The following is a 14,078-nucleotide window of genomic DNA, read 5'->3' on the forward strand; positions in this document are numbered from 1 at the left end:
GTAATCACAGCACACAGAGGGGACTCCCTCATCACCTACCTTTTCTGTTTTAATGAAAAGGGAGGTTTTGACTTTAACATAGTAAAAATACATATAACAAAACAGTTATCAAGCAAGAATTACAGTTACAATATTTATATCTATTTTATCTTTTATCATAACTAAGGAAAACTATAAGTATAAATTCTTCAACTCCATCAAACACTCCAGAAGGATAAAATACTACCTAAGTAAACAGGAAGTACATTCTAATCAATTTCCAAAACTCTAGGATTGACAGAAACATCTCACTGCTTGGACAGTCACCCAAAGTTCTATACCATTGGGGCATCCATCTTTAGCCTACAGGCCCATAGTATCCAGCAGACTTTTCCATGAAGCAGGAAATTTCAAAGACAGTTCAGTCACTTCTATATCCTGTAGAATGTTTTGCAGACACTTTCATGAAGCAGGAACCTCGAAGGATCATCTCACCTTTAGGCAAGTTCAGCAGTCATTTCTCTGTGGGTCCTTCATGTCCAGTTAAACAGTCCAGGAAAGAGCAGTTTCTTGCCCAAATAGCTAACCAACTCTATAAGGAGCCTCTTCAGTGCCCACCTTCCTCTTGAAGTAGCTTGTGCTGCCAGGAGCAGATGTGTCTCATTGTCATGAAAAGTCTTAAGTTTTAAAATATTTTAAATGCCATATTCTGAAGGTGTCTGAAAGATCTGAAGAATACCTATCTAATTGAAATATATCTCTGTACATCTAGAAAATCTAACATGACTACCAATGCAAATTATTCATATCTATAGCATATCCCCCTTTAAATGCAAAGAAACAATTATAAACAATATTTAGGAATATGAGTGTAGATCTGTCCATACTGCTTCCTGCATGTTGGGGATACTGTTAATCAGGTCTTTCATGGTGTATCCTATATGCTAGGTTTATCTCAGTCAGCAGTTGGGTGAAGTAATTTTTTGAGAGTGTTCACGGCAGCCTTTCAGTGGTTCATGCTCTATCAAACCACACCAGTCTGGAAGCAATGCACAGGTTCTCATCCTCTGTGGAAACAAAAGAAGAACCTCTTTTTCAAAGCAGCATATCCTTAGACCCAAATTGGGTCATGATACCTTTATAATATACATGCTGATTTAGCTTAGCAGCCTATACAGTGAAATGTCTATACCTAGCTCATTCACAGTCAAAAAAATTCAAAGATAACACAATAATATACATACATGTTCCAGACTCTCTGTGAATTTTCCATTTTTACATGGCTTATTTTTCTTTACTCCTTTTTAATCTATGACTATCTGTACTCTGTCTCTTTAAAGCCTTTTTTAAAACAATTTACTTCTTTTCCAACTCTCTGTACTTTTTTTCTTCTCTCAAGCCTACGTACATTTATCCAGCACTGTGACTCATCTGGGTTTGTGTTTATTGCATATCTGTAATTCTTTACTATCCAGGAGCACTTTTTAAAATGCCAAGTGCTTCTCAAAACTTAAGGTTCCCCAGTACTAGGGTTTATACAGTACTAACTGCTTGCCCACCCAGTCTAAAACTTAAGCTGTGCCATTACTATGATATATATGATACGCCTGCTTGCTCTGCACAGTCCAGCATGGCAGTGCTGTTTTCTGGCTCTGGGAGCCATGCCAACAGCCCCTTTCTTAGGCACACAGCCAGTCCATGTCGCCATTAAGCAAGCTGTATCAGTCTGCTCACAAACCCCATCCAAATACTAGGTCTCCTGAAAGAACCAGAAGTCGTGCTGGCAGCTTGTCCCAGAAAGCCTGCATTTCAAAACGGTGCGGCATTTTTCTCTACTGCTGCTGCAGAGTGAGGAAAACCTCTCTTAATGGAGCTATTCCATGCCGCCAGCAAACAGCAAGAAACTGTGTTAAACCCTGTATTTTTGTGTCTAGAATTAATTCCTTTTCAAACTCTCTTAGGTTTTAAATGGATTTAGCTGGCCACATGGGCGCCAGTCTGTTGGAGGAGGAACCACTTGTTTGTCTCAGCCACCGGCTAGCTTAGGCCCCATATAATCAAACAGAAACTGTATTATTTAAATTACTGTTTGGCCCATTAGCTCTAGCTTCTTATGGGCTAACTCTTATATTTTAATTTAACCCATCTCTATTAATCTGTATATTGCCATGTAACAGTGGCTTACCTGCAAAGTTTTAGCCTGTCTGATTATGGCGGCTCCATGGCATTTCTCTGACTCTGCCCTTTTTTCTTCCAGCATTCAGTCCAGTCCTCCCCGCCTACCTAAATTCTGCCCTATCTACAGGCCAAAGCAGTTTCTTTGTTCATTAATGGTAATCACAGCAACACAGAGGGGACTCCCACATGAGCTATTTCTAGGATAGCCAGGATTGTTACACAGAGAACCCCTGTCCTGAACCCCCACATACACAGAAAGGGATTAAGTGTCCTGGAATTCAAGTTATGAATGGTTGTAAGCCACCATTTGGGTGCCTGAATTGAACCACTTTGACCAGTAACCACTTAGCCATCTTTCTAGCTCCCCATCCCTCTCTTTAGAACAGAGCCTGCATCTGAAACATTTTGTGTCTTCAGGCAATAAAAGCATCTTAAAAGGGGACAGGAAAGGGACCTCAGCAGTTAAGAACACTTGACGTACTTCCAGAAGACCTGAGATCCATTCCCAGAACTCTCATCAGTTAAGAACACTTGATGTACTTCCAGAAGACCTGAGATCCATTCCCAGAACTCTCATCAGAAAGCTCATGTAACTCTAGCTCCAGGGATCTGACAGCTTTGGCTTCCTTAGGCACCTTCACTTATGTGCCCATACGCACACTCAGAAACATACCTACACATAATTAAAAATAATAAAAATTAAATGCTAAAAATAACTTACGTAAGTAACAAGTATATGTAGATGGCTCTGTGTTATGCTTTTTAATATTTCCTAACTCTAATAATTTAGTATTACTTAATGTTTTATAGGAATGTGAAGAGGAGCTTCTTCAGTTGGTTACAAATATTTTGAATTATATCATGTGTAAAGGACTAGAAAAGTCCGATGAAGACACTTGGGTTGAAAGAGGACAAGTGTTTTCAGCATTAACTAAACCAGGAATATCAAGTGAACTACTTCGATCGTCAGATGAAGTAAAACTAATGTAAGTATTCATTTAGTGATTTTTGTGAACCCCTCTGTAGAACGGAGTGGGAGTCTAAAATTAAATACTGATTTCCTTAACTCAGTATATAATAGAGGCAGAGAGAAGAAGAAGCTATTTAATATTTTTCTTCCTTGGTTTTACTATTCTAGTAGAATATAGAAAAAAGTACAAATTCTCTTTCCCTACATCCTCACCAACATTTCTTCCTTTGTTCTCTTGATATTCATTCTGAGTCTCGGGTGAGAAGGAATTTGAAAGAAGTTTTACTTTGTGTTTTCCTGATTTTTTTTTTATTGGTTTTATTGAGGTTTATATTTTTCTTGGCTCCCTTCACTTCATCTCCCCTCCAACCCTTTCCCATGGTCCCCATGCTCCCAATTCACTCAGGAGATCTTGTCTTTTTCTACTTCCCATGTAGATTAGATCCAAGTATACCTGTCTTAGGGTTCTCATTGTTGTCTAGGTTCTCTGGGGGGGGGGGGGGGAGGCCTGCAGAGGGAGTGGGCATTGGATTGTCTCTTAAAGAGACAGAACATATCATTACAGGAGGTTTTCCATTTTTCTGTTGCTTTATTTTATTAGTGTCTTAAGGTTCCTGTTGTGGAAGTCATTCACTTCTTTGTTACATAGATTTGTTGTTTTAAGCTCTTCTGAATGAGATGAGGTTCTCCCCCATCCTGCCAAGCCCTGATTTCTTCCCTTGTAAGTTAGTTACTTGTAATGGTGATTTTTGTACATTATTACTTTGTTAAAAGTATTTAGTAGTTTTCGGGGTCTACTGCTAGACCTTTCATTTCTCTCTGTCCCCCCCATTCAGTTTAATGTTAGTATTTGGTCTTTCTTGTAGTCTTCTACATTAAGGATGTTCTGTCTATTCATAGTTTCTACGTCTTTTACCATGGAGGAGCGGTGAACTTTGTTGAGGGCTTTTTCTACATCTAATGAGATGATAGTGTGACTTCTATTCTTAGTGTCTCCAAACTCTATTATACTTACTGATTTGTGTTTGTTGCACCATCTTTGCATCCTAGGATGAAACCAACTTGGTCATGGTGTATGATCCTGTCGGTGTGTTCTTGACGTTGGTTTGCAAAATTTTTATTATCTTTGTGTTATATTCATTAAAGTAATCTTTTCTTATTATTATGTGTCTTAGTTACTTTCCTATTGCCATATAAAACACCATGACCAAAGTAACTTATAAAAGAAAGTATTTAGTTTGTGGCTCATGGTTCCAGAGGGTTAGTCTCTAACCATGGTGGGGAGCATGGCAATGGAGCATGTTGCTGAGAGGTTACTTCTTTATCTCCAAGTAAAGATAGAGCTAGCTGGGAGCTTGCATCTGGTAACACAGTTTTCAACAAGGCCACACCTCCCAGTCCTTTCTAAATAGTTTAATTAACTGAAACCAAGCATTCAAACATATGAGCCTGTAGGGAAAATTTTCATTCAAACCTCCACATTGTGTCTGTATCTAGTTTGGTATCAGAGTAATTTGGGATTTCACAGAACAAATCTGATGATGTTCCTTACCTTGCTATTTCATGGAACAGTTTAAGGAATATGTTGGTTAGTGTTTGTCAATACTAGCTACAGTCATTTGGAAAGAGAAACCTCAATTGAGAATATATCTCTGTAAGAGTTACCTGTATTAAAGCTTTTGTGGCATTTTCTTGATTAATAACTGATGTGGGAAGGCTTAATTCACTGTAGGCAGTACCACCCCTGGGTAAACAGTGTTTGGTAGTTTAAGAAGGCAGCCTGAGTAAACCATGAAGAGCAAGCCAGGAAGCAGAGTACCTCCATGGTTGCTGTTTCAGGTTCCTGATTGAGTCTTATCCTGCTGGCTGTATTGAAGCTTTGTAACCTGTATTTGTTCTTTGCTGTCAGGCCCTCATGCTAGCTCAGAATTTTATTGTAATTTTTTAATTTTTGTTTCCATCCTCTCACCCCCACCTCAAAAGGGCCTTACTGTGTAGTGCTGGCTGGCTGGGAGCTCAGAGAAATTCTATTGCCTCTGCCTCTCCAATGCTGGGATTAAAGGTGTATGCCACCATTCCCGGTGGTAACTTAGTTCTTAAGGGTAAATTCTCAAGATGATGTCTGCTCGCTGCCCTCATAAGTCATACAGAGCAACAGGGAGGCTTTTCTCTTCATCCACTAGAGATCACTATCTTACTAGAGTTTGCAACTCTGAGGATTGTAGAGGCTGTGGACTTGTCTTCAGGATAGGACTGTCCATCCCTTGCTCCCTTAACTTTTGAAGGCTTCTTCTTCCCCTCTCCTTATAGAGATCTCAGAGGCTGGAATTTTACTTCCTGTCTTTTCCTTCACATTTCTCAAGTATTCTTTTACTATATCTTTTGATGTGTAATTTTTTTCTTCTGTTTCTTTCTTTGGAATAGTCTGTTTCTTATTTTATTCTAACTTCTTTCATACTACACCACACAGAAACAGCCTGCCATTTTTCCCAGAAGTCTTCAATCTACGATCTTAGTGACAGCCTGTTGGTGAGAGTATATCTTTGGAGTTAAAGTGCTACTAATAAGTAACTGGTTTTTTGGTTTTTCTTTCCAAGCTTATAATTGTTTTAAGAGAACTTTATTTTATGCTTAGTTTGCTACAGAAGATGTTAGAATGGACAGTCACAGAACACAGAGATGCAAAAAGTAGTCCTGTGCCTGCTGAAAATGCCTTCCGACTAATGCTGATCATACAGGACTTCCTTCAGTCAGAAGGACTGCTTAATTCAAACATGTGGACTGAGAAGGTTAGTAACGACCCTTTGAAATCGCATTTAACTTTTAAGAGGGTGAGGCAGAAGGATTGTCACAATTTGAGTTCAGTAGGAGCTACATAGACAGTTCCAGGTTAGCCTGAGCTATAGTGTGATATGTTATTGCAAACAATACAAATTATAATATATAGATAAATATTTTGGATAGTTCAGAATTATTTAAAGAAAGAAATTTTGCTTTTCTTCCTTTTGGAGCATTAATGTTTAATCAAATGTAGTAAACACAGATTTTATTAGTTGTTATGATGGTTCTTTGGTTTTTGGCAATTACACATTAAACTACTTCTGCAGTGTTTATGATTGGTATTAGTGTTATCAGTACATTTAAAAAATGGATGTTTTTATTTCTCGATTCCGTATGTGTGTGTGTGATAGCTTTTAGAAGATACCACACAGCTCCTGGACTATCTGTCAGCGTGGTATTCTGAGAATCCAGGATGGGTAAAACTCTCTCAGATACAGATCCAGTTGCTTCTGGAGTTCATTGGAAGAGGCAGTTTGCAGGTTTGTCGTTTCTTTTTATGCTATTTTCTGTCTTCTCATATACCATAGTTACTGATGTATAACAAGATAATAATGCCTTTTCAGTACTTAAAATTTTATTGTATTTATTTATTTTATGTGCCTTCATTGTGCACTTATGTGGAGGGCAGAGACTACATGGTTTTTGGAATCAAACTCAGGTCATAAGTCTTTGTGGCACACACCTTTACCTGTTGAACTATCTCTCATACTCTCTTTTCAGTATCTATTGAGTTTCAGACAATATGAGATCACTTGAAATTTCCATTTGGTAAGATCAGAAAGGAGCTTAAGAAGCAGCTTTTTGTTATTCTCGGACTTAGGACTCTTATTTTAATGCTTCCTTTTAGGGTTACTCACAGGTCATCTGTATTCACTGTGGCTTGCGAGCTGCTAAATAGCTTTGCAGGGATATTTGTATATGTGAATTTTAGGAATTATATTTTTAGGGAAAATGATTTATGATAACTTTTCTTTTGAACTCTTTTCCTGTTTTACTAATCCAAAGTTTTACACTCTGTTATATATTTGTTCACTTATGAAATACCAGTTATGTACATGCTAATGATTTTTGCTAGATTTAAGAACTAAAGATAAAATGTATTCACAAAGAATATTATTTCTATTGTAAATTAAATTGTAAAAAGTTAGAAAATTCCTCTGACATTTGCTCTGTTGTTTTTCTGTTCTCGTTGGGTACATTTAGTCTTGATAAATATTTGATATCTATTTACTTTTGTTTGTATTTGAGTGTGTGTGTTTGTGTGTGTATGTCATTGAGAGAATGAACATTTGTGGCCCAGCATCCTATGGAGGTCAGAGGACAACCTTGGGTGTTGGTCCTCAACATGTTCCTTTATTTAGAGCAGGACCTGTTTTGTTGTTTACTGCTTTGTACACCAGGCTAGCTGACCCCTGAGTTTCCAGGAATTCTCCTGTCTTGGTTTCTCATCTTTGTATAGTAGTGGCAGAATTACAGTCTAGCACTAACATGTTAGCTTTCATGTGGACCCTGCAGATTCAAACTCAGATCATTATACTTGTTCATTTACTGAACCAGCTCTAACCCTGAATTCTTTTAAATATTCAGCTTTATTATTGGATAAAAAGGATTAGGATGAGACAGAATTCTAGTGCTGTTCCTAAACTAGATGTGATGTTGTTAAGAGTATGGAGAGATAATTTTTTTAACATAAAGCTGGCCTATTACAAAAAATCTCTAGTCCAGTGGCTGTATTCTCATTTCTTCTCCTCCTCAAACCCTTTTTCATTAGCTTTTTCCTCTTCAGTACTAGTGATTGAATGAATAGTAATGGAGAGTTCTCTTTTGCTTGGGCTTATACTATTAATATGTGTTTGTCCTAGGAAGTTTAAGGTTAATTAATTTTTTAGTTAAGGTCCCAGACTCCTTATATATCTGTATGTAGTCAAATAGTTATGATTCCATGTAATGAAACTCCAAAACAGACTTCATTGAGATTTGTTCTCTCCCACAAATAATTGAGAATTGCTTTATTAAGATGAGTTTAAGACAGGATTCAGTCGGTCTGCTTATTTGCTATTCTCACCACACTGTTCTTTGCTTAAGGATGCAAATTACAATTGGGCCTGTTTTCAACTTCATTTTCTGATGTGGGATGTATATGTGTTGCTTTTATTGGTTGATGAGTAAAGCTGTTTGGGTCAAAGGCTTAGCAGAGTAAAGCCAGGTGAGAAATCAGAACAGAGATAGAGAGTAGGCAGAGTCAAAGAGAAGACTTGTAGCTGCCAAAGGAGAAGCTGGAAATGCTGGAACCTTGGTGAGTCCACAGTCTTGTGATGATACATAGATTAATAGAAATGGGTTAATTCAAGATGTAAGAGATAGCTAGAAATATGCCTGAGGCATTGGCCAAACAGTGTTATAATTAGTGTAGTCTCTGTGTGATTATTCAGATCTGAGGCAGCCATAAAATGAAAAGCAGTCTTAGCTTACAATTTTCCCCAGAGAAAAATACTGCTGCTTCCTATAGTCATTGTTGGTAGATAGTTCTCCGTAAGTCTATTGCATTTCTGTTTAATCATGTGACTAATTGTTCTTGTTATCTATTCTTTCGTTGTTATTTGTTTATCATTCTGGGTTTTTTGTTTGATTGTTTTGAGATAGGTTCTATTTATTCAAGCTGTTCTGGGAGTGTTTTTGTTTTTGTTTTGAGGTATAGCCCTGGTTATCCTGGAACTCACTAGACCAGTCTGCCCATCATAGAGATCTGCCTACCTGTGCCTCCCAAGTACTAAGCTTAAAAGTGTATGCCACCACACCTGGATATCCATTCTTTTGAGTTGTTTCGTATTGTGAACAGCTGTTAAAGATAGAAACCATGATTCTTTCTAGAGTAAAAGGCAAGCTTGTTGGCTGCCCACTGTAAGAAAGCTAGTCCCTTTGTCGAAGGCAAAGATCAGCTGAATATAAAAAGTGCTGAGCCCTCCTACACTGGGTGTTCCTCTCTGAGCAACCAGTCTGTATGCAGATGTCTTACAGGTTTTATTTCACTTAGAATTGGAATTGGGGAATCAGTCCGAATGGTGATAGTGTGATTATTAAAAATTTTTGTGGGTTTTTGTCTCTCTCCAAATAGTTTCATGCCAATGTCTATGAAACCATTGCACACGTAACTTTTCGCTTGGAAGTAAAGTAAATCCATAGTCATTGACAGTTACTACATAAAACTTCTAAATTTTTGGAGTGAGTCAGATCTTTTGCTAATAGTCTATGTTTGCTTTAATGATTTTTTTTCTCTTTTAACCTTTTTTTCCTTTCAGGTTTGTGCAATAGCATCAGCTAAGTTAAATGCTCTTCTTCAGACTAAAGTGATTGAAAATCAAAATGAAGCATGCTACATTTTAGGGAAACTAGAACATATTCTAAGTCGGTCAATCAAGGAACAAACAGAAATCTATTCATTTCTGATTCCTCTTTTCCGTACTCTGGTTTCTAAAATTTATGAGCTTCTTTTCATGAACTTGCACCTGCCTTCTTTGCCTTTTACTGATGGAAGTACTTCATTTTTTGAAGATTTTCAAGAATACTGCAATTCAGATGAATGGCAAGTTTACATTGAAAAATATGTAAGTTTTTAAAATCATTTTTCTTTATATGTGTGTGCATGAGTGTATGCTTGCGTATGTGTGCAGGTGTGTGCTGTACACAAAGAGACAAGAAGAAGGTGTGAAATCCCTTGGAGCTAGGGTTGCAAGATGCATATGATTGCTGGGACCTGTGGTTGCCCTCAGCAAGTATTCTTTTAACTGTTGAGTCATCCCTCCAGTCTCACAGTTTTATCTTTTCTGAGCAATACTTTTCTGTTGATTTATCATTTTTATAGAGGAGTATGTAAATTCTGTGTATTCTTTCTTTTTCTCTCATCTAAGATTATACCTTACATGAAGCAGTATGAAACACATACATTTTATGATGGTCATGAGAACATGGCACTTTACTGGAAGAATTGCTATGAAGCCTTAATGGTGAATATGCATAAAAGAGACCGAGAGGGAGGAGAAAGTAAATTGAAATTTCAGGTAAAAGCTGTTTTCTAGATCAAGTTTTCATGTTAACTACCAATATCTACTATTACATGAAAGTAACTCTACCAGAAATTTGGAAAGAAGGTCAATCATTAACCATTTCAATAGTAAAAATTGACTTTATGAGTGTGTAAAAAATCTTATTAAGTTGAAAATCTGTTAGTAGATACTGCTAGGGTGTTTTGATGTGCCCTCCACTCACACAAATTAATTTCAATTAAACATTTTATTTATTTTTAAAACAGGGTTTCTTCTGTGTAGCCCTAGCTGTCCTGGAACTAGCTTTGTAGACCAGGCTGATTTAGAACTCATAGAAATCTGCCTGCCTTTGTCTCCTGAGTGCTGGGATTAAAGGTGTGTGGCACTACCACCCAGCCAATTAAACATTTTGAAGTTATTTATTTTTATTAGTGTGTGTGCACTTGAATACATGCTTGTGCCTGGTTATGTGCAAGAGACCTAAGAGGTCAGAAGAGAATGTTAAACCTTGGAACTAGAGTTACAAGTGGTTGTGAACCACTGTGTTGCTGCTGGACCTGAACTTGGTTCTTCCATAAGAGCAAGAAGCACTCTTAACCCCAAGCCATCTCTGCAGCACACCAATTAAAATAAGTAAATAAAAGCAGAAAAAGAAAAATCAGTGAATCTGAAATTAAACTCTTGAAAATGTTCACAAAATCAATAAACTTTTAGTCAGTTTGACAAAGAGAAATGAAAACTTACTTACAGCAGAAATGAAAGAGGCAGTGTTGCCATTAGCCCCACAGATGTAAGTTGCTTAGGACATGGAAATATGACTACTCAGATCCACCAATTTCTTGGTAGGTAGAGGATTTAAAATTTATTTTAAAATGTAGAGATAAACTGCATAGTTTTTTATGTATAAATAAAGTTGAATTTATATACCTTTAAAAAGAGAAAATGCAAGGTCTGAGTAGTTTTACTAGCAAATTTGCCTAACTTCTCAATTGCATGTTTATTTTTTGAAGCAGGGTCTCCTGTTGCCCCTGATGGCCTTGAACTTAGGACCCTCCTGTTTTCACTTTCCAGATGAGTTTGCCACTGTTGGTGCCTTTTTATTGATTGGACTGCTAGAGAAACATGCTGCCAGCTGTGCCATATTTCCCGCCTGTAAGCGCTTGTGCTTACTTTACCAGTAAGGTCAAGGAAATCAGGCCAGCTTGGGGAGTCCACAGCACAACTGAGGTTGTGACAAATAGACTCTTTAGACCTTTATCAGAAACAGAATAGACTGGCAATTGGCAGGATCAATACAATTGTAGGTGCTAGGATACAGTGATCTTTGCAAGTCATACAGGGTACGCAAGATTAATATCTAAGACCTGTTGTCCTGTCAGATTTTCTTGATTCCATGGCTACAAAGGGAATGTACAGAGAAACACGAGGTAGCATGAATGCTTCACTGCCTGAAGGACTGCATCAGTATCTCTGGAACTGGAAAACACATTGTACCCCAAGAGCCATGGACTCAAACGTGAGAAACTATAACACATGCCTCTTAAGCCAACTCCATGGTTTCCTGCACCAGCCCACTACCAAACATTTAATGAAGAAGTTGTATACATGTAATAAGGGTGGTGATGAGTTCTTACTTGGTTTTCATGGAACTTTATGACTTCCTCAGTTTTCTCAGCAGTGGTCTGTTTTAGTCGAATCCAGGTACAATTTCCTTCACACGTCTGGTAACAGCTACAATTCATTCACAGCTTGTTCCTCTAGATTTACATCAGTTCTTTTAAGTTTTAACTTTTTTGTTTTTTAAACAGCCTGAGGTATCACGGAGTGGCTTCAAACTTGATGTACAACTAAGGATAACCTTAAACTTGTGATCTTCCTGACTCTACCTCCTTAGTGTTGGGGTTACAGGCATAGACCACTACACTTGGGGTGCTTGGGAGGAAATTCAGCCTGTTACGCTCTGCAGTAGATGCCTTTTACCCCACTGATCTATTTTATCAACCATAGTGCATGTATGCTCCCTTTGTATGCGTCAGAATACATAAGTAGAACATAACTGAAATTCTACCGTCCTCATCAAAGACAAATACTGTAATAAAATAAGAAGATGATGTTATTATTTTTTTCCTCATACACCATTCTTATTGGTCAAATTAAAATTTGTAAATATATTATAAAATGTTCCTTTCGCTGTTTATTTTAGGAATATTTTGTGGAGCCATTTAATCGAAAAGCACGTCAAGAGAACTTGAGGTACAATAATATGATTAAACAACTTAGCAGCCAACAGTTGGCCACTTTTAGATGGTGGAAGGCAATTAGACTCTATCTTACATGTGAAAGGGGGCCTTGGGCTAAAAGGTAGGTGCATATTTTGTCTTTTTAAGCTGCGGCTATATATTTTAAACTTTTTATTATTATTATTTTACGGTTTTTTTCGAGCTATATATTTTCTCTACCCCCTCTCTTTCTCTCCCCTCCCATTCTACCCTCTCCCCATGGTCCCCATGCTCTCAACTTACACAGAAGATTTTGTCTTTTTCTCTGTCCCGTAGTTTAGATCCATGTATGTCTCTCTTAGTGTCTAGGTTCTTTGGGATTGTGATTTGTAGGCTGAATTTCTTTACTTTATGTCTAAAAATCACTTATGAGTGAGTACATATGATATTTCTCTTTCTTGGTCTGGATTACCTCACTCAATATGATAATCCATCCCTTTATTTGCCTGCAAATTTCAAGATATCATTTTTTTTATTCTGTTTAGTATTTCATTGTGTAAATGTACCACATCTTCTTTACCCATGTCAAGGGGCATTTAGGTTCTTTCTAGGTTCTGGCTTTGACAAATAATGCTTCTATGAACATAGTTGATACCCAAAGGTGGTATTGCTCAGTCTTAAGGAAGTTTTTTTTTTTTTAATTTTTCTGAGAAATCAGCATACTGATTCCCAAAGTGGCTGTACCAGTTTGCGCTCCCACCAGCAACTGAGAAGTGTTCCCTTTACCCTACATTCTCTCCAGCATAAGTTGTCAATCAGTGTTTTTGATCTTGGCCTTTCTTAGAGATATAAGATGATTGTTTCGATTTGCATTTCTCTGATAACTAAGGATGTTGAACATTTCCTTAAGTGTAATTCAGCCCTTTTAGATTCCTCTGTTGAGAGTTCTCTGTTTAGGTCTGTACTCCACTTTTTATTGGATTATGTGTTCTTTTGATGACCAATTTCTTGAGTTCTCTGTATATTTTGGACATCAGACCTCTGTCTGATGTGGGGTTAGTGAAGATCTTTTCCCATTCTGTAGGCTGTCATTTTGTCTTGTTGGCCATGTCCTTTGCTTTACAGAAGCTTTTTAGTTTCAGGGGGTCCCATTTATTAATTGTTTCTCTCAGTGTCTATGCTACTGAGGTTATATTTAGGAAGTGGTTTCCTGTGCCAATACGTTCCAGTGTACTTCCTACTTTATCTTCTATGAAGTTGGTTTTATGTTGAAGTCTTTGATTCATTTGGACTTGAGTTTTGTGCATGGTGATAGATATGGATCTGTTTTCATTCTTCTATATGTTGCTAACCAGTTATGCCAGCACCATTTGTTAAATATTCTTTCTTGTTTCCATTTGATATTTTTTGCTTCTTTGTCAAAAATCAGGTGTTCAAAGGTATGTGGATTAATATCTGGGTCTTCTGTTTGGTTCCATTGGTCCTCCTGTCTGTTCTTATGCCAATCCCAGGCTGCTTTCAGCACTGTAGCTCTGTAGTATGAAGTCAGGGACTGTGGTGTCTCTAGAAGTTTCTTTAATGTACGGGACTGTTTGAAGCTATCCTGGGTTTTTTGCTTTTCCATATAAAGTTGAGTACCATTCTTTTGAGGTCTGTGAAGAGTTTTGCTGGGAATTTGATGGACATTGCATTGAATCTGTAGATTGCTTTTGGTAAGATTGCCATTTTTACAATGTTAATTCTACCTACCCAAGAGCATGGGAGATCTTTCCACTGTCTGGTGTCTTCTTCAGTTTTTTTCTTCAAAGATTTAAAGTTCTTGTCATACAAGTCTTCCACTTGTTTGGT

The 14,078-nt window shown here is 37.4% G+C and overlaps 1 protein-coding gene across 5 annotated transcripts in view; it reads left to right on the top strand.

The window, feature by feature from the left end:
* The window catches only part of Nbeal1 (neurobeachin like 1), a 180,894-nt gene that overhangs the window by 106,689 nt on the left and 60,127 nt on the right, over nt 1-14,078 (top strand). For all 5 annotated transcript variants that reach the window (XR_012908177.1, XM_075951705.1, XM_075951706.1 and 2 more), the window contains 6 exons: nt 2,968-3,143; nt 5,763-5,916; nt 6,319-6,447; nt 9,268-9,573; nt 9,877-10,026; nt 12,215-12,372. Coding sequence is in view for 4 of the 5 variants with exons in the window: in XM_075951705.1 (XP_075807820.1) it covers nt 2,968-3,143; nt 5,763-5,916; nt 6,319-6,447; nt 9,268-9,573; nt 9,877-10,026; nt 12,215-12,372 (1,073 nt within the window). In the remaining variant the exon portion in view is untranslated. The remainder of the gene's footprint in view (nt 1-2,967; nt 3,144-5,762; nt 5,917-6,318; nt 6,448-9,267; nt 9,574-9,876; nt 10,027-12,214; nt 12,373-14,078) is intronic.

This window comes from Microtus pennsylvanicus, chromosome 17, assembly GCF_037038515.1.
Source record: "Microtus pennsylvanicus isolate mMicPen1 chromosome 17, mMicPen1.hap1, whole genome shotgun sequence".
In the NCBI taxonomy this organism is placed as follows: Eukaryota; Metazoa; Chordata; class Mammalia; order Rodentia; family Cricetidae; genus Microtus; species Microtus pennsylvanicus.